The sequence below is a fragment of the Pararge aegeria genome, chromosome 10 (genome assembly GCF_905163445.1).
Source record: "Pararge aegeria chromosome 10, ilParAegt1.1, whole genome shotgun sequence".
NCBI lineage: Eukaryota > Metazoa > Arthropoda > Insecta > Lepidoptera > Nymphalidae > Pararge > Pararge aegeria.
The window spans coordinates 14,561,584-14,585,472 of NC_053189.1; the positions used below are offsets into that span (position 1 = coordinate 14,561,584).

Genomic DNA, 23,889 nt, shown 5'->3' on the forward strand with positions numbered 1-23,889 from the left:
ACTGGCGCAGTAGGCAGCGACCCTGTTTTCTGAGTCTATGGCCGTGGGTTCAATTCCCACAACTGGAACATGTTTGTGTGATGAACATGGATGTTTTTCAGTGTCCTGGTGTTTATCTGAATATTATAAGTATTTATGTATATTATTCAAAATAATATTTATCAGTCATCTTAGTACCCATAACACAAGCTACGCTTACTTTGGGGCTAGATGGCGATGTATGTATTGTCGTAGTATATTTTTATATTTTTATTTATTTAGGTTTATTTACATATGCCTATGTAACATAATATATGCCAGGAGGTAATTTTTCAATACGCCGCACACAGGTAATATGAATGACAATATGCAGAATATTGTAATTCATATTACCTGTATTCATCTGTTAGCACACAGTCAATATTATTGTCAATATATAGAAAATTTTATAATTTTTATTAGTGTTTTTACCTACAATTGGAGGAATTATCAATTTTATAAATCAGGCCGCGATTGCCAGAGTCGCAGGTTCAACTCCTGTCGGTTCCGAAAAATATAGAATATTGTAAATAAGATCGGCGTGTGTCAACCTTAAAAACAGTTTAACTGATTAATCTTATAGAAATAAAATAATACTTAAATATTTAATGGTTTTTACAATCATATTTTATAAGAAGCCGTTCGGTCGCTATGTTGGAGATTTTTGTGGGACACCTTATAATGATATTTTTAAAAACTGGCAATAATTTTAAATATATTGTCCGTGCTCAGATTGTCAGCAGCAGTTGTCTTTTCTGGTTTTCCTGTGGAGCACGCGAGACGTATGTGAAATTTTTATCCGTAAATATCAGTTAAATCGTGGAATTTAATGGCAATATTAATGTTTTTTCACCAATTGTTCTAGTGTAGCGCTGTTAATTATTCGTTATTTTGGTTATTTTATTGTTCTTAACGTGCTGATTACAGAGTTACACGGCATGTTTGTGACGGGTCTCGATCTCGAATCTCCGTATTTGTGGCCAGACCGATGATGTGACTTCTGATCAATATGTATTGATTTTGTTGCTAGGTCTGCCACAGTGTCCCCAAGATGGGTGCCTACAGATATATTCAAGAGTTATATCGAAAAAAGCTTAGCGATGTTATGCGTTTTCTGTTGCGTGTGAGAGTATGGCAGTATCGGCAGTTGACCCGCATGCACCGGGCTCCTAGGCCTACAAGACCGGACAAGGCTAGGAGATTGGGATACCGCGCCAAACAAGGTTAGTAAAATTAAGGTTATATTTAAGCCACGTTTCAGACCATGGTTGTGTACTTAATTGTTAGTACATATTCCACATTAAAATCTTTGTTTTTCAACACGCTTGTCCTATATCCGCTTACACTGATAACTAGGCAATTGCAGGCAGACTAAACATTCCAATCATCCACATGTTAACGAGGACTCCATAATTGTGATCCTTCAAGCATGGAGGTGTAACACCTACGAATTCAGCTTATCCTAGGAAGTACTACCGCTAGGCTTATTTTTGCCTGGTACCGTCATCTGAAGCTTTAAGAGATGCTCTAAAGCTATGCCAATGCGCGATACCTCATTATTATTACACTTGTTGCTCATAACTTTTATATGGTTAATGTAAATCAAATTATCTCCACAGGTTACGTTATCTTCAGAATCCGCGTACGTCGCGGTGGCCGCAAACGCCCGGTTGCCAAGGGTGCCACCTACGGAAAGCCCAAGAGCCATGGAGTCAACCAACTGAAGCCTACTCGCAACTTGCAATCTATCGCCGAGGTAAATATAGTTTTGCTGACAGTTATTGATCATAAACAATTCTTTTAAATTGCTCCAGAATATCCGAAAGACTTTGAAACTAAGATTTTTTATCTTTACTGCCCCTTTTTCCACTTTTATAACAATTGCAAACAATTTACAGGAGCGTGTAGGTCGCCGCTGCGGAGGTCTTCGCGTACTCAACTCTTACTGGGTTGCCCAAGATTCTTCTTACAAATACTTTGAAGTTATCCTAGTTGATCCATCACACAAGGTAAATTATAATTTTAAATGTTGCCATTTTGTAACTTTACAAGATTTTCATATGATGAACATTTGTCATGCACCAATCTGAAAGGTTTTGCTGAATAATCACCTACCAGTATATCTGACTTGAACATGAAACAATCTTCATAACAATCGTGCATAACAAAATTTACAAGTCTAATCTAATTTTCAGGCTATCCGCCGTGATCCTAAGATCAACTGGATCGTAAACGCCGTACACAAGCATCGTGAGATGCGTGGGCTTACCTCTGCTGGAAAGAGCTCTCGTGGTCTTGGAAAAGGCCATCGTTATTCCCAGACCAAGGGAGGATCAAGGCGTGCTTCCTGGATCAGAAGAAACACATTACAACTGCGCCGCAAGCGATAAAAACACGTCATATTTGGCTATTGATTTTCCATTTGTTCATATTCTGTATTCTTTTTTATTTTCAAATGGAAAGTCAGTAGTTTTTAATAAAACAAATTTACTATTAGCTTCTATTTTTATTCAGTCGTAGAGATCTGCCACCTAACCTTAGTGAAAGTTACATGTGAGTATCCTGTTAAGTATTTATTTTATTGACTTTGAATTATTATTTTCAATGTAGAAAGTGATTTTGGTCTCTATTTCAGATGTCAAGGTGTTCAAAATTGGATATACTTGAAGGAAAAAAGAAAAACAGGTAAATTGAAAATTATTTTTTATTATTTTAAAAGAAGACAGCATGCACCACAAAAAAGGAAATTACGAACGTTCTTCTAATACTACTTTACTTTGTTAAAATTGTCTACTAGTATTTTCAAAATTTTCTTTTCATCTCATTGTTTTCCCAATGGCCAACAATTTACATACGGGCTAATATAAGAACATTATTTTATATAGTGATGATACAATGCTTTATGAAATGCGCAACCATGATTACCACGCATTTTTAACTTCCTTGGATGGCTGAAAATAAAGATTAAAATGTTCAGATTTATTTTTATAATGTGTTCACTTAATAAACTTTAATTTCTTTGTTGACAGCTTGCAGTTAACCTGGAGGCAATCACATATGTAAAAAGGTAACTATATTTTCAGAAATTATTATTTACTTTTTTATTTAATGAATGATAAGAATTTAAAAAAGAAAAGCGTTTCCCGTTCCAGAAATTTTACACTAACGTTTGTGTTAGTGTAATAACGCCATATCTATTTTTTGACAGTGGTTCGTTTAACATTAGCTATTATGATTTATTTGCAATTCCAAGAAAACTCAACTAAATGAATATTCTGTAATGAAATGGCTAGATGCAACTTATTTTTAATACAAAGTTCATTTAAATAATCCAAATCAGTTTTTATTGTGACGTTAGCATTTTGTTAATGTGATTGCTAATTTGGAAAGATTAATCTCTTGTCTAGGTGAGGTTATTGTTACTTTACATTTTCAATAAACCTCAATCCGGCGAGATACACCATCTCTAACCAGATTAATTATACTTGTTAACTTTGTTATATCAAAGTGCTAAATAGTTTTTTTTTTATTTGCAGGTAATATTACGGCCCTTCAAAACTACTGTAGATAAGTTTGGTACCAGAAATAAATTATTTTTTCTATTTGTCGTATTTTATTCCATTATTACCTGTATAAAAACACTGGCCTGGCCAAAATTTAAGCAGTCTTAATGTCAGTTAAAATTTTGGTTCTAACGAAATATCTAAACGTGGTAATCAAAAAGTATGACCGCGGAAAAAAGGTGAGGGCTCCTGGGGCGACGTGGCCGAAAGTTAGAAGTTTATTTATTTTTGTGGTTGTATGGACGCGATGAGTACCAATCGACAAGATAGCCACAAAAGTTACAGATAGTTAGTATCTAATGTTACCGTGTTGCTCCATAAGAGAATTGCGGCTTTGAGGCACGATATCAAATCCAAGTACGAGGAAATGGTAGACAATTATCTCGTGGCTCGCAACTTACAATACCTACGCTGGGCCACTCGAGAAAATTCTATGTAACATTAAATTCTCTTTCGTTAAATCTGCCTACAATTCTCGAGCTCTTCTGGTGGAACGTTTGTAAAACAAAAGTTTGAGCAAAACTAAACTGTTCGTATAACCTATCCAGTAGGTACAAAAATAACATTTCGGTAAATCTGAAAGTTTATAATATAAGTAACTATAGTGTTAAATCGCCAAACACTTTCATCCCCTGTAGTATGAACTCTTCCCAAGTTTTATTTGAATTCATTCTGTAGGTAGTTTCAGCGTGGTGTGCAGCCCAAATACAAAAACGAATGAAATAAAAATTGTATTGTGTTCATTATCGGTGCCCCCCAATTTTTTTTTAAATATCTTCAATGTACAGAATTCAACCCGTTACAGTTTTATTATAAGTAGGTATGTATATACGATTTACCTACAACTGCATATTACTTTTAAGAAGGAACTTTCACTAATTAATATAATATAACAAATCTTCACTTTCATTAGCAAACTTAATAAACGCGTCCATTTCAAAATAGTAAACTCTTATTTCTGCAACAATTAGAACCACAGCACAACACTGAGCGAAACATTTTTGTTTCCAAGCATTCCACTTAAAACAAATATATCAATATTTTTTCGCGAAACAGAAGTAACGAGACTATCGGTTTGTTAGTTTGATTTTATGACCGTTTTCATTGGACACCGATGTATTATATACCGACTAGCTGTTGCCCGCGATTTCGTCTGCTTTTCATTTTGTTTTTTAAGGCTATGTGGCATTAAATTTAGTTGTAGATCTAAAAAAAATTAAAGTATTCAGTGTCGCTAAGCCTTAAATGAGGGGTTTGCTGCTGTCCGCTGAGGAGTTCTGTCCTCTATCTCCAACCTCAGTTTGGGCAAAATTAAACACATATTATAACCTCTATAGTACAAAAATAATTATTTAAATCGGTTATAATTCATCGGAGTTGTGTAAAATCGTCAAACACTCATCCCCTCTCCCAAAGGAGCCGTCCCTAATGTCGGGATAAAGAGTATCCTATATTACTTTTAATACTTCCAAGAATATGTGTACAAAGTTTCATGAAGATCGGTTCAGTAGTTTTTGCGTGAACGCGTAACAAACAAACTTGCAGTAACATTTATAATAGGTTAGGCAATAAAACAAACGAAACATTCCACCGAAAGATTCATTCGAGGATTCTCATAATTTTCTCCCATTGACAACTATGATTACCAAACTTTAGGATGTTTCAAGTAAATCCTTAATTGAGTTTGAGTCTTTTGAGGTTATGACTCATTACTGGCAACACGTATTCTCCTGGCCTTCACGCATAAAGAACAAAAATGAGACATTACCTTTCTCATAAAAAAAATTGGTAGAATCAAAATGAGTTAAAACAGGTCGCGCACCCTTAAAGTACATTAAATAAAAATCGGGTTTGCCTTCGGTATAGTTTTATTTCAGGACCTTACAAAATTAAATAACAATAGCGTTATAGCAGAAAGAAAAATGTACATAAATGACGAAAGTTTAATACAATTTATTTAAGCTATGTAAGTATTTAGATATATATTAGAAGTAAATTAAGTTCATAGAAATTTAAATAACTGATAGTGCAAAACAATCACCTTAAATCTAAATAAATAAAAAAAAAGTTAACCTATTTTATTTACATTTTGCTGAATATAATTATGACAATAGTTCTGAATATTTCTCCGCCTAGAACAACCCTTTTTAGACTTGCTACTGAAAAAACTTACATTATTTTTATTAACTCGTGTCGATGTTACAAAGTCTTGAAAATAATCGATACCATTTCTAATACCTATGCAATATTTGACTGGATTAACGTATTTCCATGAAAACATTTTTTTCTTCAGCAGCTTAATGGTCCTAAGCAAATTGTTTGAGATTACTTGGACGGTTAAAATTGAATATAATTAAAAGCGTTTGTGCTATTTAATCATGCTTCTATGATGACAGATATTAATACATATGTATTATCATTGAATATTTAAATACACGTGGATATTTCTTTGATATTATAATATACAAGAAATAAAATAAATATTTTAAAAACCCCACGACAAATACAATTGCGTGATTCTGATCGAGTAACATTGTGAAAACGCGGCATCGGATTGCGCGCGTTCACAAATCGTCCTAGGGAAACACGTTCGAGAATGTAGGAAATAACGCCATATCTACAGCGAAAAGCTACTCAGTCATCGGCCGAAGTATGTTCGGCCAAACTCCACAAAATGAACAAAACTTCCGTAAAACAATGAAAACGTACGTAACTAAGATCAAAGACACCCGATAATTATATCATATATATATTATATGTTACACTTGTCCACTTCAATCGCATTATACAGTCCAGAGCTGCAGTTATGTATGCAGATTTCAGACAGTAGTCCAGATATACGGATCAGAACGTGGGCGATGAGTACATTGTACTGTCCAATTTAGCAATTTTGCCAACAATTTTAGAGTAAATTTGCCAACCTGTTGTCTTTATGCAAAACGCGTTTGGAGAAAGTTTGACGTTATTTGCGTATGAGAGGAAAGAACAGTAAGTAGTGAATTTTTCTCCGATACTTTTACACTTACTAAAAATGTTGTAGGAGATCGGCACCGTTTAGACACTGTTAGAAAATTGGATTCCTTATTCAGAAACACTGAAAAAGTTGCCAGGGAATTTGCATTTACAGTATCGAAACACAAGTAATCAGGAATAGGGACAATTTTTAAGATCACCAATATTTTCAATACAAATTATATCTATATACAATTTATTTAACATCATTTATGTAAGCATTCTTTATAATTTATATTAAAATGTTAATAAACTAGGTACTAGAATTTTGTAGATTTACATACTTACAGTCACTTTGGAAAATTCTAGTGGTATAATTCGATTATGAATGACGTTGCGTGTGGCTTCACAATAATCAGAGTTCTCGTCACGAGAGTAGAAACCGCCGGATTAAAGGTCTGTCTATACAAAGGTGTTTAAGAGCTCTGGAAATAATTTGAATGTATCACTTGGAACAGAACTTGATGTAGAGCTAATACCAACTACGCTGATCGGTGTGGAAGACACCCTGATGTCTGCATAGATAACAGCCTTAATCTACACAGTGACCGCAACTTTTTCAACTTTCGTGACGTTGAAAGGGACCTCAGGACGTGTCTCAGAATGCCTGTTAAAATAAAGACGTCTTTGCAGTAACCATTGTTTTTTCTATAATACGTCTCGTACTGAATCAGGTTGAGCAGCCTCCGCAACTATTTCTCGACTAGTCTACTCTGCCTACGGCTGCTCAAATGGACATACGGGTTTAGAGTTACTATACATGGGCTTTCATTCCCTATTACAATCTTATCCTAACACTTTGAACCGCCAATTACGTATAATCTGGTATGAAGATTTGTCACAAAAAGCGTCATACTAAATATGTCAGTTAAGGTTTAAATGCCATTTAGAATCGGGGTCCAGCCCTTATACTCTATGATATGGCTCACTCGTAATCACGCGTTCTTGTTTGCAAATATGCCAATGCTCATATCTTCTCATGACGTAGTTAACCATGTCTTTGTGAATATTAAAAACACCACTACATTATTATACTGTTAGAACAGTGATTGAACAATCGTTGTTCATTATTTAGGAACGTATCAACAGACATCTATCTACCTATCTAACTTTAGATTTTCAAGATCATTCCTAAGCATAGATTTACCGTTATTTGATGGTCTTATTACGATTTCAGTTTATTAATACGGGCCTACAATTCTTGATTTTTATAGAAAAGCTATCAGCTGACAGGATTTCAAACCAAATCCCCCGAATTCGAATCAGAGCTCAGAAGAATCTTTCTCAACATCGAACTTGTCTGGAAATCTTGATTGTCAAGTTTTATAGTATAAGCTCCTATGGCACTGACTCTCCATAATCTATGCGAATGTAATTTAATTTAAAAACGAACAAAACACGTACGAATAAATGAATGTGATACCATTTCAATGTCTAAGTGCAAGAAAATCTATTTAAAAAAAAATAAGAGAATTCGGGCTTGTTTAAAGATCGCTGATTTACTTATTCATGGCCTTTTATTTAGGTAACTAAAATTACGTCACAATTTGACGCGAATCTTTTCTCATTCTTATTTGGGATAAGTCGTACATTGTTTTGGTTTATTTATCCTCTAAATTTTTTTTAGTTTCTACAAAAGGCGGTTAGGTTAATTATAATTAATTTTATTATATTAAACGGAGTTTACATCCTTAGTTTTGTACCTATTTACGAATACTAACTATACATTTAGTGCCATGTTGCCTACTGTGAATTTTTTTTTACCATCAACAGTTCCATTTAGTAACAATACTATTTCCAGCTGTCCTTACTAGCTGGCGCTCTATAGATTTAATACAAATCGTATTTAAATTTCACGCGATCGAATAAGTAAACTTAGGTAGAAAATTTCACATTAGGCACTAAGATTGCATAACTCCGTGTGAGTCCTCACCAATATGGTTTTCGAACATATAATGTCAGAGTAAAATATACCTTATACTCTTTATTTTATAGTTTGAGTTCGTTTATACCTCATTAGCCAGCGCCCATAGCTTAACGAACCCATTTTAAAACAGAAATCGTTAGTAAGATACAATATGCTTTAACCTTTATTTACGGAGTAAAATGAATCTGTATTAGATTCCTTTGCAAAAGTCTAACGCCCAAAGTAATAATCAGTCTAATCCAATACCTTCAATTACACAATTATTAACTTAGAGTTAACTTGGAGTTTATTTATGATCCAGTAACGCGATGTTTGAATCATAATTTGTTATCAATATTGATTGTTCAGATGATCATTTTAATATGCTATCACGATTCCGGATATTTATCTACAAATATCGTGAAAAAATAATAATGTGATAGATGGAGATGTATGTAAAACTGTATATGGAATTTTTGGTTACAAAGACCTAAGAAACTCGTACTATGTAGGAGTCGCAATGCTAAGCTGAACGTGAAATCGGCTGTCTATTAATTTCGGTTACTGACAGAATACGAAGTTTCGATCCAGTCGTAATTACGCATGTGAGATGCCTTTATAAGGTGATCATAAACCTGATAACATATCATCCAATCATTCGTATCAACAAAATCGGGCCTTAAATCATTTTCTGTTAATAAACAATAATATTTTCATCGATATAAATTAATATTTATAGATATGGAATGGAAACATTTTTCCCGTCTTTCAGCGCCGGATCAAAGAGGCGCTGAAAGAGGTAAAAGTAGTGAGTACTTTTGAAATTGCACACACCACGGGTGAACTGTGAATTTTGTCATTTAAATTGCACATCCTCAATTAGAGTATTTTGGCTTGTCATATCACAAATGCCTATGACAAAAAGATACGATACGATGTTATCTAATTTTAATTTTTGCTTAACACGTCGATCATCTTATAGCTATTATGACATTATATGACAGACATTCAGACTGCTAAAATAATGAATCTTTTACTTTGATATAAAACGCAATACACCGTTGTCTCAATCTTAGTATTTGGCTAGTCATGACCGCCATTTTGGATATGTCATGACGTGATATGACAAAGGAACATTCAGACTGCTAAAACCGTTCTGTGATCGGACATGTACATGGTGTACATCAATACTATAAACATGTCAAATCATATAGCTTTCTGTGAGGTTTGTTAAAAATAAAGCTTTTTTGCATTTATGCATAACATTGAAAGAGGGATTTTTACGTGTCCTTGAAACTTTGCTAATTTAGCTTAGTTAGGCGACGACTTATCGTTAAGTGTTACCTGAAACGATAGATTGGGGATATAGCCAGGAGTATGGTCGTCATTATGCAGTAAGTATTTAATTGTTAGGTACGGGCTGCGCGGGTTGGGCGGGCCGTCTGTCCGCGTAGAAGGTGTCCGAGAGGTAGAGGCCGAAGATAGCGACGCTGTAGAACACGGTAAGACCGAACAGCGCTACGCTCGCACTCGCCGTGAACATGTTCGAATACTCGCATCTGAAATCAATAAGAATCTTGTCTATGATTCCATATGCCATAAGGTGTGTTTGTATTATCACAGTTTCCATTTTTCGTACGGATTTTACTAAAAAAAACAGAATTGATAGTTTTTTTCATCTGTCAAGTGTCTTTTTCGTACGGATTTTACTAAAAAGAAACAGAATTGATAGTTTTTTCATCTGTCAAGTGTCAGATTACACATTACGCACTTTTAGATGCATATATATATGCATACGCACTTTAACGTAATTTTAGATGGCGCCTAACATCGTTTATCATCTAAGAGTTTAAGAAACGTTTCTTTTTCTTTACGCATCACCCAATACATTGGGCAACCGATTTAAGCGTTTCCTTGGTTTAGTGAAAACGGGCATGAGTTTGTATGATTTAGTGGTTTTTGTGCGTAAGTACAAGAAAAGTGTGTCCATAATTAACCCGACCATTAAAAGTCTTCAAAATTTCTTGGATTTTCTCTATTTATTTATTTATTTCTCTATGCATGTTTACAACATCCTCCTTCCTCTTAAATCACATATCCCTCTATCTATTGCTGAAAACTGTATTGAAATCCGTCGTGTAGTTCAAAAGATCTAGGCGTACAAACGGCGAGTGCGAATTTGTTTTATTCTATGTATTAAGAAGATACCTCACCTGAAGAACCACACAACGGTGAGCGCGACGGAAACGAGTGTCATGAGGATGTTCTCCAAGTCCCACGCGCGCTCAAGTGCGGTTCCCTCCGTCACCAGCTCGTGAGTCGCGGCGCGTTGGTTGTTTGGCTGTTGCTGAACGAGACAAATGGACTGCGTTAGAAACTATATAAAGTAACTTGTAAGTCCGTAAGACCCACATAGCAGAAAACTCAGATAGGGTTTGACAATATAATGAAAATTAAACTTAATTTGCTATACACCGCGTAAAGCAGGAAGAAAAGCGGAAATTATAAATTAAACCACACGATTCTCCCGCTTTTCGCGGAGTATAGCAAATTAAGCTTAATTTTCATAATATTGTCAATGGATTTCCGCAAAGTAACGCGTGCTTCTATCCAATATATAATGTAGTGGTGTTATTAATATACACAAAGACATAGTTACTACGTCATGAGAAGATACGAGCATTGGCATATTTTCTGTTAATAAACAGACAAGAACTCGTTACGAGTGAGCCATATCTGATATCATAGAGTATAAGGTCTGAACCCCGATTCTTTATTGCATTTTAACCTTAACTGATATATTTAGTGAGACGCTTCTTGTGACAAATCTTCATACCAGATTGTGCGTAACAATTGGCGGTTCAAAGTGTTAGGTTAAGATAGGAATAGGGAATGAAACTCATGTATGTACTCTGAACCTTAAAACCTTAAACGAAGACTGACCTGTGTAGCGGCGGGGCGGGCGCGGTTTCGAGGTCGCGAGGGATGCACGAGGCAGTGAACGACGGCCCGGTGGTGTAGTCCGCACGCGCCAAGCGTGGCCGCCTCGTCCACTAAAACGCGGCCTCGGAATATCAGCCGTACGCGCCTCTCCGCGCCGAGTTCCGCTGAGAAGTGGCGTCTAAAACACGCATCATTAATTACTATATTAATCGTTACATATTTCAAAAGTCAAAATTCAAAAATTCTAAATTCAATTATTTCAAGTAGGCCTAATATAAGCACTTTTGAAACGTCAAGTTATTTATCGTCCAACCCATTACCGGCCCACTACAGAGCACGGGTCTCCTCCCACAATGAGAAGGGAGTAAGGCAGTAGTCCACCACGCTGGCCTAGTGCGGATTGGTGGACACCCCACACACTTAAGAGAACATCTCTCAGGCATGCAGGTTTCCTCACGATGTGTTCCTTCACCGTTGAAGAAAGTGATATTTTAATTACTTAAAACGAACATAACTTCGAAAAGTTGCGTTCGAAGAGGTGCGTGCTGGGCCCCCCTTGTCGAGCTCCTACCCAATGTGCCATAACCGCTTCCTTTCTCTTCCAACTTACTTTAATTATTGAAATTTCATTGATTCTATTCCTCTACCGAACGAAGAACCTGTACTTTAGGAAACGTTTTACAATTTCAATGCGATTCGAGCGTAATTATATTAAGTTTGTCCTGCCGATTGGCGCAGGGGCAGCGACCCCGCTTTCTGGGTCCAAGGCAGTTGGTTCGATTCCCACAACTGGAAAAATGTTGATGAACATGAATATTTTCAGTGTCTGGGTGTTTATATGTATGTTATAAGTATTTACGTATATTATTCATCCAGTCACCTTAGTATCTATAACACAAGCTATGCTTACTTTGGGGCTAGATGGCAATGTGTGTTTTGTCGTAGTATATTTATTTATTTAAACTCTGAAACAACAGTCGGTTTTGAAAAGCCTTTTCTGGATTTGTTAACCCTATTCTTGAGACTATTTAACACCACGCTATAGCACTTAAGAGCCGAGCTAACGAAGTAATCATGAGGGCGGGCGACGCTACGCGGTGGGTCGTGGTATAAGTTCCGTAGAATAGCGGATGCAAGTCTGTGCGGGTACAACTATTTTTTGAATCAATGTTATAAGCATACCCAGTTCCGATCAGATAATGTATCCAAAAGGAGCAGTTCAAGGTCATTTCATATTTTTTAGGTTAACTCTTGACATTCCCACTTCCAGTCCTCATAACACTCTAAGGTTGGTAGCATACTATACTAGAACGTTCCAAAAAAAACATACCTCTTAAAATCCTTCAGGAGCTCATCGAGACTTCCTTCCACTTCTTTGAGAGTGTCGTTTAGGTATTTGAGTTTGATTACAATCTTCTTCTCATCTCTGTGTATGGATTCATCGTTGGAGCTACCGGCGTCTACTGGATTATTGTCACCAGATGCGTCTTGCTCTGTAGAATCATCGACTTCGATGTTGCTTGGTTTCGAGACACCCGGTTTACTATTTGTCTCTGGATAAATAGTGAGACTTTGATTAATGTTTTGTATGTTATTTGATACGTGATCAGGGTCTGATAAACTAGTGTCTTCAGGACATATATATGCAGGCCGATTCCAGGCCCTGGAAATACCTCTACATATGATCTGCCACTTCCTGCACGAATGCAAACGCCTAACATCTATCTAGCTCAAGTGGGCTACGAAATAATATTGAAGGATGCATAAGTATATTTAATAAGGAACAAACACCCTGTAGTAAATATTATATCAAAATATACCATATCTAAGTCAAAGTCAAAGTCAAACATATCTTTATTCACGTAGGCCCATAGGTGGCACTTTTGATGCGTACATAAGAATTACACGGTAGTGAGATGATGGCGATAACCACATTCGTAAACTTAAAACTAAAGCTAAGGGTTCCAAACGCGTCCCCCTCTATCTATTTTTCCAGACAAACGAATTCAAAACATTCTAAGCGTTTACTTATGACAACCCTATTATATATTGAAGATAAAAGACCGAAACACGCATTTTAATTTTGTATGTGATGTGTATCTGATTTCTTTCAGTAAAAACTATGGCAGTTTACTCAAAAACTATTGGGTTTTCAGTTTTCACAGATAAGTTTCAGGGGCAGTAGATAATGTACTTCAAAAGCCTTGAGGAAGAAGTAAGAATGAAGAAGAAGAAGAATGAAGTATTATTTCGGTTTTCATTTACACGTTGTATAATACATACCTATATCATACGAACTACTAGTAAAACCACTTTATACATTCCACTAGTTCAAACTTACTGGCATGCTCATGTGAAAGTTTCTAGTAAGTAACAACACGGGCTAAAATATAAATTAAGATGCAGATCAACTTACCACCAGACCTCGTAAAGAAATCGCAACCAGTGGTGACATCGGCTTCCATGGCGCTTACTATGCTGTCCATTTCCCGTATCTGCGCATTGCTGGCTGGTTCTGGCTCCTCAATGCTTTCTGCTTCTTCGTTTGTCGACTCCCTTGTAGTTTGAATGCTTTGCGGAGCTATAATGAATATGGTCGCTTACATGAACAACGATGGTAAAAGAAAACGGATAGATTTTATACTCTTTTTATAAGAATTTACAAGGATTTCAATTGATGGATTCAATAAATGTGTTTTAACATATTCTTTAAACTTATGCATTGGTAGGTCCAAAATTACCTTAGGAATAATATTATAAAAGCATGGTTTTTAGTAACTTGCAGCTGTCAAATGACAATCATTTAGGATATTTGATAATGAAAAGTGATAAACTCACAGTCGATACGGCGATAGAAGTGCAAGCGATTGTTGTCTAACATGGCCATATCTGCGTCAACGATACTGTCCATCTCCTGCAGCGGTATCACTCTGTTGTCTCTACTGTCTCTACTGCTGTTGCTGACAGGTACAGGGTTGCTTGCAGCTGCCAAACCACAATAATACAGGATGTTTCAAAAGTCAGAGTTAATTGCCTTTGTTGTCTGCTTTATTGAATTAGTAACATACAGAATAGTCAGTAGGTACATATTTGAAAATTTAATGTACGTTCATAAAAACATTTCTAAATTTAAGAAAAAATGTGACTGCAATAATTTAAACATTAGAAGTAAGAATAAACTTACAGTGCAATATACTAGGTTACATAAAATTTATAATTCGTTTAAACGAAATTGCAATGGACATCTTGGAGATGTCTCTTAAAAAGTTCAAAGTTTGTATTAAACGTAAGCTTATAGAAAAGTCCTATTATAGTATAAAGGACTACGTAAACGATAAAAAAGCTTGGGTGTAAATTATTGCTCTACCCAGGTTGCTCTTCTAATAATTTAAAATGACATTGTGAGGTGGTGATAACAAAAAAAAAACACCCGGCTAAGTTTATTGTGGGCTTCTTCTTAGACCAGGACGCGTTTGGAAACCTCGTAGCTTTAGTTTTAAGTTTACGAATGTGGTTATCGCCATCTTCTCACTACCGTGTAATTCTTATGTACCTACGCATCAAAAGTGCCACCTATGGGCCTACTTGAATAAAGATATTTTTGACTTTGACTTTGAATCCTCATTCAGCCATTATTGTATGCAGTGCATTGTGTCTGAAAACAGTGAAAACGCCCCGCGAACGTCTCACTTTACACCCGCGCAGTGTTGCTAGCTCACAAATTTTTAACCGTATTCCCATTTTATGGTTAACCTTTTCTAAGCGTAACCATAAAATGGGGGTGTTCATAAAATACGTGAGATGTTTAAAGGGGGGGATTGGGTAGAGTCAAATCTCATCTAATCTTACGTTGCAGAGAGGTCTCGGCAAATATCACGCAATTTTTTTTCCTGATTGCAACTATTTTGGTCCCTTGGTCTTTTTACAATAACAATTTAACGTGTTAACGTAAAAAACCCACAATTTAAAAAATCTCACGTGAGATTGGGGGATGGGGTTGAATAAAATCTCACGACATCTCACCAGAGGGGCAGAAAATTGAAAAAATAACACCTCACGTAACTTATGGACGCCCCCTTAGAGGTAAAATAATTATTGTCAACTGCTAAATAGTATGAAATGAGTAACCGTTTATTCGAGAAACCATTCTAAAGTGAACCACTTCACTTTATGGTTCAATATTAGTCGTGTACGCGGTTTCTGTATGTTCTAAATTCTGTGATTGACTCTAAAAGGGCCAGAAAATAGGTAACTATTTTCTGGCCCTTTTAGAGCTTGTTATTGGAGTATTATAATGTCTATCCCAAGAGAAAGACCTGCATCCAGCAGTGGGACATATTATGATCATCATCATGATTCAAAGACACTTTGGTACATAGAAAAAGACTCAAGACTCTCAGACATCTATATGGTAGTTGTTTGGAGATAAAAAAATTGTGACACTAATATAAAAATGTCACTAATTTTGCATCGCAAACTTTGGAGCATGAAGGAGTATTTCATCTTCATCATCTATCATCATCTCTGGACAGCTATTATAAAGCTAAAAACTGTGTTAAAATATGATTCTTACCTATAGGTTCCGGTGGTTGTACTGGAGTAATGACTGAACGAGAATTGGATACATTTGGCCCTGCAAATAATAAATGTCTTATGTACATATAAATGATGCTGAGTAAATCTCAGAGAGAGAAAGAGAAAGAGAAAGAGAGACAGAGATAAGGTCTCTTTCTATTTCTCTCTCTCTCTCTATAGTTATTTTGCTGCTTTTGGAGTTGCTACTGTTCCTCGTCTACTAACAGCCCTGTATCGCTTTTTTATCTGTACCCACTGTTAATTAGTACTTGACTAGACCATATTGACCCGGGAAATCTACTTTGATATAGAGATATAGAATCTATATCTTGTTACCACTAGTTTAAGTATGAATTTACGTTAAGTAAAAAGAATGCTCTGCGCTTCCCACTGACCATTATAATACTGGTTGCTGCCAGCCACTGAATAAATTACTTTGAGATTTTTATTATGAAATCCAGAAGAAATCCAATGTTTATTTATCTATTCGAACGAGTGTTGAAAATACACTAATATGTATTCAGGACTGAATCGTTTTTGCTCAAATGATACAGTGTCAAAAATTGTAGACCAACCTCATATGTCGTATTGTTGGATTACATGTAGGTTGGAATGTATAAAAACACATATATAATGTACCAGAAAGACACCTTGAAGTCCTTATATAACTTCCTACTACTACTACCTTAATCCTACTTACTTGTAAGTATGCTAACTGTGACAGGGTGGTTTGATCGGGATCGCATTACAAGTACAGTTTGATATCTGTCAGGCCTGGCGTTAGTTGACCACCATGCTAGCGACGCCACCAGCACAACTATCAAGACTATCACGAATTGCACCACCTCATCGCCCACCCCTTCTATCAGTGTCATTTTGTATCTGAAACAAACAACAATTTAAAGATAATTATTTCACTACTATAATATATATAAGATTGTTATAGCTAATAAAATATGATTTTGCAGACACATACCAAATATAAAGGGATTCAAAGTTTGGTATAACAGATAATGTTTTAACGTAAAAATCTTATTAAGTACAATTACTGTAATTGTACGTATGTTAAGTACAATAACTTATAAGTATTTTTATGTCAGATGTATATTTTACTGTGAAAACATAATATTTGATGACAACTGTCAACTGTCAACAGCAAAACTTGTGCTCTGAGATTTTAATTATTTTTTTTAGTCTTATTTAAACTGAAGTGTGATCTTTTCCTGTTTAAATCTAGTTTAACATATCCTGCACCTTGGGAAATGTTATCCAGTGATAGTTCTCAAGAATTATAGTGTAAAACTCAAACAAAGTGTTAGAATAACAACCCAGTGAACAAACGGTTTTCAACATACCCTCATCTGATTTATTATTTTTCAAACTAAAATTAATCGTAAAAAAAATGGCAGCATGTTATAAATGTTTTCAAATTAAAAAGTATGATGACAAAAACCCTAAAATTCAATGCAAAGGCTGCATCCGAGAGATTTGTGGGAAGTGTAGTGAACTATCCGCAACAGAGCTGCGCGTCTTTTGTTTACAAAACCCTAAGCTTTCGTATTTGTGTGCTGACTGCCAGGAAGGCTTAAAACAAGTGCCTGCACTACGTAAACTTGTATCGGAATTAAAGGAGCAAGTCATGGATTTGAAAGAAAATCATGCGTCTGCGATAAATGTTGATGCTATAATACAAGAAATGGCTGAGCGTGAGAATCGAAGCCGCAATGTTATTTTGTTTGGCATTGAGGAAGTGAGCTCAGGCACTCAAGAGGATATTAAAAATCATGACAAATCCGGAGTTTTAGAAGCACTTGCTCAGGTCCCACTCCAAGACGCGGAGCTGATAACAACCATCCGTCTTGGAAAGCCTCTAACCAACAAACCCAGACCAATAAAAGTTATACTTCGCAATAAATATAATGCTATTAAAATCTTGAAAAATAAAAATAAACTACCTACATCAGTCTCTGTTAAATCGGATATGACACCCTATCAACGAGAACAGTTAAAAAAACTGAGATTAGAGTTAGCAAAAAGAACTAATAATGGAGAAAAGGATCTTACGATTAAGTACATCAACAAACAACCAAAAATCATTGTTGCTACAAAAAACTAGTGAAGTCTCCTATAACTAATTTAACTATTTTATACACCAACCTGGCATCGTTAATGGCTAAATTCGATTTATTCTCAATGGAAATTAAAACTCATAATCCTACAATCATACTTATAACTGAAACACATTTACACGCTGGAATTAATGATAGCTTAATAAATTTACCTAACTACACACTTTTCCGCCTTGATAGAAAAAATAAAAAAGGAGGTGGAGTTGCAGTATATACTCTTATGACACTTAATAACCAGCCCTTTATTGCTCAACTCAACCAATCATTGCATGATGATTCTGTCGAAGCACTTTGGCTAGATATCACATACCAAACCTTTAACCTCATATTAGCTTGTGTGTATAGACCCACTCACTACAATCTTGAAAAATCTGATGAAAATCTTTTTAACAGTATAAAAAAAGCTTCAGGATTTAACTCAAACTTGTTAATAATTGGTGATTTTAATCTACCTGATATAAAGTGGCCTCTTCAGAAAACTGCAGGTTATAACAAGCTACATGAAGAGTTTGTTGAAATAATTACAGACACACACCTTATACAAATGGTGACAAAAAATACCAGAAAGAGAAACAACCAAGAGTCGTAGTCGTAGGCTTTACACCTAAAAGATCTACCGTTACTAATCTTCTGAGCTGTCTTTGTAAATGGATATTAAACTGGGACAATCACCAGCCAACTGATATTATTTATCTCGATTACGAGAAAGCTTTTGACAGGGTGCCAATAAGTCGACTAGTACATAAATTAGAACACCTCGGCATACGTGGTAAACTTCTTATCTGGATAAAAGACTTCCTAAACGAAAGAAAATTCCGCGTGAGGATTGGCAATGAATTTTCAAGTATTCGCCCAGTACGCAGCGGCGTGCCTCAAGGTTCTGTACTAGGGCCGATATTATTCACCCTGTACTTAACCGATCTGCAAAATGTTTTACATCTTCCTTTTTCCCTGTTCGCTGATGACACAAAATTCTTCGGGAACCCTATGCATCAGCATAAAATGATTCAACAAGATTTGAATGCTATTTTAAAGTGGACGAAGGAATGGCTACTATCGCTAAATGTCAATAAGTGCACTGTTTTACATCTTGGTAGGAAGAACCCACGGCTGCCATATTATCTAGGTAATAAGCAATTAAAAGTGGTGGATACACAAAAAGACCTAGGCGTGATCATAAGCAGTGATCTAAAATGGGAAGCGCACATTGTGGCTATTGTCAGTAAGGTCAACTCTATCCTTTACACAATTAGGAAAGCATTTTTTAATATAAATAAGAAAACCTTCATACAGATATATAAGACATATGTAAGACCTTTATTGGAGTATGCTTTCCAGGTCTGGAGTCCCTATTTTGTTAAGGATATAGAAATGCTTGAAAAGGTTCAGAGACGAGCCACTAAACTGCCAAGAGAATTGAGAAATCTTTCATATGAGCAAAGGCTTGCAAACCTGGGACTCAGCACCCTTAAAAGTAGGCGAGAAAGAGGTGATCTCATTGAAACTTATAAAATATTAAATAAGTATTACAACATACCGAATTTTGAGGAAATATTTTCAAAAAAGAGTAACCCCAGATTAAGGAGCTATGGTCTCAAACTTGAATATCAGCAGGCATCGTCTAATCCTTCCAAGCACTTTATCAGCAATAGAGTTATACAAATGTGGAATGCCTTGCCTGAAGATGTAGTGACTGCAGAATCACTGAATCAGTTTAAGAATAGACTGGATAAACATCAAAAAGACAAAGAGCGCAAGAAATGATATAGACGCATCAGCGAAAGCTGCTTAGTCTATTATATGATAATAATAATAATAATATTTAAAATATATGTCTACTAAATTTTATTATGGAATAGGAACAATTTTGAATTTAAGAATTATGCAGGTTATAAAGTGCCTTTAAATGTGGTGTGGTTATAATGTGCTGCTAAGTCAGCCACTGGGCTATTACTGCTTCCGATAAGGACTCATTTATGCAAAATAAATCATAATATTGTACAAAAGCCCCATAAAATAAAAGAGCCCAAGTAAGTCAGATTTGCACACTGAGAGTTGTGTAACTTGGAAGGAAACATATAATTAAATGTTGGTGGTATTTTGAAATACATAGTTGAATTAATACTCCTTGAGCAGCGAAAGTAACATTCAAGTTTTTGATTGCTTTTGTGGTAGACTCTAAGGTAGTGCTGGCTCTTGCATCAGATGATAATTATGTCTGATGATAAGCAATGATGAGGTAGTACCCTAGTAATAGCTTGGAGGTTCTCATGTTATACATTACAAAAAACACATGCATGGCTATTCCATCAACAAAAACATACCCAAGAAGGGTTTGACGCTTCCAGTTAAAAGAACAAGTCTGTGTTCAAGTTTGAAGCATGCACATTGTACTGATCCCTCGTAAAGGGGTATGGATAAGAAAAAGACCCTTATTGTCCTATGAAAAATATGTGAACATTATAATACAGGTTTTTTTAACTCTCGTTTGAAGACTCACTTGGTGGTAAGCAAGTCTAAAATGGTAGCGGGATAACTTTTTAGGGTATGTCATTTATATTAAAAACATTCCCCTAGATTGTTTCCACACAGCAACACAAACTAGCCACAGCCAAAGCCTCCATCCAGACCAAAACCAGATAACAGACAGAATCCAGAAACCAGATGACAGAATCTATTCCAGCAGCATTAGCACTAGGGTGTGGGAAGATCAGAACAGGTACGACAATCTATCATAAAATGTACTTATTAGTTGTAAAGATTACTTATTCAATTTACACAACAAGGTAAATATGCAAATTAAATTAATATAATATACTCAGCTATTTCGGAACCAATTTGCATAATTTATATTTTTTATTTAAGTAAAAAATTTAGTTGAGGATGGAGCTGTTGAAGTTTTTATTACATTGTTTTAAAAACATTTGTATTCAAAGTACTAATTTAAAGCTAAATTAGATTTTTATAAATATGGTTCAATTATAAGATACTGGATTACACAAATTATTATAAAGTATGTAGAATATATCAAGCAATAGTCATCATCATCATCATCATCACATCAACCGATAGACGTCCACTGCTGGACATAGGTCTTTTGTAGGGAGTTCCAAGTTCCACGATTCTGAGCCGCTTGGATCCAACGGCTACCTGCGACGCGCTTAATGTCGTCTGTCCACCTCGTTGGGGGTCGACCAACGCTGCGCTTACCAGTACGGGGCTGCCATTCCAGCAATAGTAGATGTTTGGTACTTTGTTACTTTTTTACAAACCGCTGGGTGTTTCATTTAAGCAATTAAATGGATGGACCAATATTAAGGGTAACATGTCTCTGTTGTCCCTTTGTCTATATATTCATGCTTCAGTCTGTGAATTACTACTGTTTTTTTACAGGAAAAGACAGCTTTAGGTATGTAGTTGAAAATCACACCAAATAATCATGTTAATGGTCTCTCGTTGGTTTTAAAAGTTTCCAGTTCAATGGAAAGAAAGTGGAACATGATGGGTGAGACCACTCTGTTGACCTTTTGAGAGTACAACAATCCGTCAGTCTAGTGTCTATCAGTACTGTTTTATGCAGCGACTGTTGTAATTTTAAACTAACACCAAATAAAGGCCTGTCATTGGTTTGGAAGATTTCTAGTTATATGCAATTAAACATTTATTAGCAGTTAAGGTATGTTATTGTTCACAAATAAATAAATAAAACAATACTAACATATACAGTTTCAAGGCATATTTTTGGGATTCTTTATGTGTGATTTCAGTTATACAAATTATACAGTATCTCTTCCACACATTTGAACAGCAAGAAATTTGGTGCTAGATGCTAAAACCAAGACTTTGAGGGATACCCAACTCCTCAAAAACTTAATACAGATGTGTTTCGTTTATTGATTTGGTATTATTAAATAGGTTCTGAGTTCATAGGCCGTGCGTAATCACTACGAAAGTATATTTTCATCGTAATCTTTCAATATTTTTAAATTTCAATTTTATTTACTTGTGCAAAGTGCATTCGATATTGTTCAAGGTCACATACCTGACAACGGAAATACAATAGGTACCTACAATGAAAAACATATTTCACCGCACTTACCTCACTTGCAAATAATGATTATTGACAAGAAATTTAAAACAGCTGTTTATAATGCCATTGGTTCAGAATCAATAGCGCAGTATGAAGACATCTCTAAACCAGCAGAAAACACAATTACGTTGATCGTCTACAACCCATTGTAACTTCGGAAATATAAAGGAAAGCAAAACTTTTGACTGCAAAAACGATAAATTACGAACATTTACACAGTCGCAGTTAAATAATTATTTATTTGTGTATGCAGCTTACACTAATTTGATAATAATAAAAATTATTAGGCATTTCATAAAACTACTTAGAATGTGTCAGAACTCAGAACTTCTTGTCTATGGTCAGAGCCAGTCTTACCCGTAGTAGCCTGTGGTATTTGTGTTTTAGTTTTCTGTATGGAGGGTAGAGGTAAGGAGAGTCATCTTATATGGGAGAAAAGTTGAAAAAGTGTCCAGTTGTTGCGCTAAATAACAGTTCAAAAATCCTCCACAATGGCGCTGGTGGATGCACAGGGTATGGTATGAATGTAGCAATCGTAGATGAATTGAAGTATGCCGAGTTAAAAAATTTCATGTCATTATCGACTAAAGTAGTTAATTATTGAGAATTTCAACAACTTACGTTGTACAAAATATTGTGGTAAATATAACCTTACTTCCTTGTATCTCCATACTTCCTTGTTTATTTTTCAAGCCTACTCTAACAATATTTATATTTGGCGCTTCTTTTAAGAGTTACCCTGATGCAAATGTGGCGCCATCCTAATTTAATACATTTTGACGACACTTTTTCATATACACAGATGACCCTCCTTACCTCTACCCTCCATAGTTTTCTGTTTTAGCCAGTAGTATGGAGGGTAGAGGTAAGGAGAGTCATCTGTGTATATGAAAAAGTGTCGTCAAAATGTATTAAATTAGGATGGCGCCACATTTGCATCAGGGTAACTCTTAAAAGAAGCGCCAAATATAAATATTTTTTTAGAGCATTATTGTACATGCTCAGTCATGTAGTTTTCCTCACGATGTTTGATGTCCTCACTTGACCGTTGCAGCAAGAGTTAAAACGCACATAGCTCCGAATTTCTCCGAATAGTTAGAGGTGCGTTGCAGGCACCAAACTCGCCCAAGGGTCTAAGTTAGAATAATAAAATAGTCGGAAAAAAATGAATTCTGAAAAATTTATGAAGAGTAAGATGATGCAATAAAGTGCATAATTTTTTCATCTCATCTTATTGATTTGTATCTAAACCACAAAGGTGTACTTGGCGAGTGAATATCTTTTTACGCAAAATATCTTTTATCATATCTTGTAACTATTCTGAATAGGAACTTAAAAACCAACAGCACAGTAATAATATATAAGCGAATAATTTTAACAAAAAGTCATGAATAAATTAAGCGCTATGAACTCATCATTCACCACAAAACTAAAACAAGAATGTTTATAAGTTTAGAATGACATTATTTTTTGATGCGTCAAATGGATAACATATAACGTCATTTTCGATTACATGAAGCCGACAAACTTATTGCTCTATGTGAATCAAAAGTAGCTTTTAAAAATTCGCTATTTCATTCATACTCAGCCTTTTTTGTATGTCCTATCTCACTCTTTGAATTTCATCAGAAAGTTTATTCCGGAGTCCGAGCT

General features: G+C 35.4%; 2 protein-coding genes and 1 long non-coding RNA gene across 6 annotated transcripts; 2 read left to right on the top strand and 1 right to left on the bottom strand.

Annotated features, from left to right (window-relative positions):
• The first annotated feature begins 709 nt into the window (after positions 1–709).
• LOC120626946 (60S ribosomal protein L15) lies at positions 710–2,514 on the top strand. 2 transcript variants are annotated; one of them, XM_039894761.1, is made up of 5 exons: positions 710–800; positions 1,049–1,241; positions 1,638–1,774; positions 1,917–2,027; positions 2,214–2,514. In XM_039894761.1, exons 2-5 carry the CDS (start codon positions 1,070–1,072, stop codon positions 2,406–2,408), a joined length of 615 nt encoding a protein of 204 aa, XP_039750695.1. In that variant the 5' UTR covers positions 710–800; positions 1,049–1,069; the 3' UTR covers positions 2,409–2,514. The 2 variants fall into 2 exon arrangements, with proteins under 2 accessions (XP_039750695.1, XP_039750693.1); XM_039894759.1 differs by lacking the exon at positions 710–800 and adding an exon at positions 801–819.
• Positions 2,515–2,715: 201 nt separating this feature from the next.
• LOC120626947 lies at positions 2,716–3,617 on the top strand. Its single transcript, XR_005658881.1, has 2 exons — positions 2,716–3,085; positions 3,555–3,617. It is a non-coding gene; the product is annotated as an uncharacterized LOC120626947 (long non-coding RNA).
• Positions 3,618–5,431: 1,814 nt separating this feature from the next.
• Positions 5,432–22,610, bottom strand: LOC120626721 (transmembrane and ubiquitin-like domain-containing protein 1). 3 transcript variants are annotated; one of them, XM_039894370.1, is made up of 9 exons: positions 22,594–22,610; positions 16,718–16,899; positions 16,016–16,075; positions 14,281–14,427; positions 13,859–14,023; positions 12,773–12,995; positions 11,443–11,620; positions 10,713–10,846; positions 5,432–10,058 (listed from the first exon to the last, which is right to left on the bottom strand). In XM_039894370.1, the coding sequence occupies exons 2-9, from the start codon at positions 16,890–16,892 to the stop codon at positions 9,902–9,904; spliced, it is 1,239 nt and encodes a 412-aa protein (XP_039750304.1). In that variant the 5' UTR covers positions 16,893–16,899; positions 22,594–22,610; the 3' UTR covers positions 5,432–9,901. The 3 variants fall into 3 exon arrangements, with proteins under 3 accessions (XP_039750304.1, XP_039750302.1, XP_039750303.1); XM_039894368.1 differs by lacking the exon at positions 22,594–22,610 and adding an exon at positions 22,246–22,558; XM_039894369.1 differs by lacking the exon at positions 22,594–22,610 and adding an exon at positions 16,994–17,012.
• Between the last annotated feature and the right edge of the window lie 1,279 nt (positions 22,611–23,889).

Coding starts and splice junctions, on each gene's coding strand:
- LOC120626946 (XM_039894761.1), top strand. CDS start 1,070: ATGGGTGCCTACAGATATATTCAAGAGTTATATCGAAAAAAGCTTAGC. Junction 1,775..1,916: donor ACTTGCAATCTATCGCCGAG/GTAAATATAGTT, acceptor AACAATTTACAG/GAGCGTGTAGGTCGCCGCTG. Junction 2,028..2,213: donor TAGTTGATCCATCACACAAG/GTAAATTATAAT, acceptor TCTAATTTTCAG/GCTATCCGCCGTGATCCTAA.
- LOC120626721 (XM_039894370.1), bottom strand. CDS start 16,892: ATGACACTGATAGAAGGGGTGGGCGATGAGGTGGTGCAATTCGTGATA. Junction 16,076..16,717: donor CACAGTTAGCATACTTACAA/GTAAGTAGGATT, acceptor TATTATTTGCAG/GGCCAAATGTATCCAATTCT. Junction 14,428..16,015: donor ACAACCACCGGAACCTATAG/GTAAGAATCATA, acceptor GTGGTTTGGCAG/CTGCAAGCAACCCTGTACCT.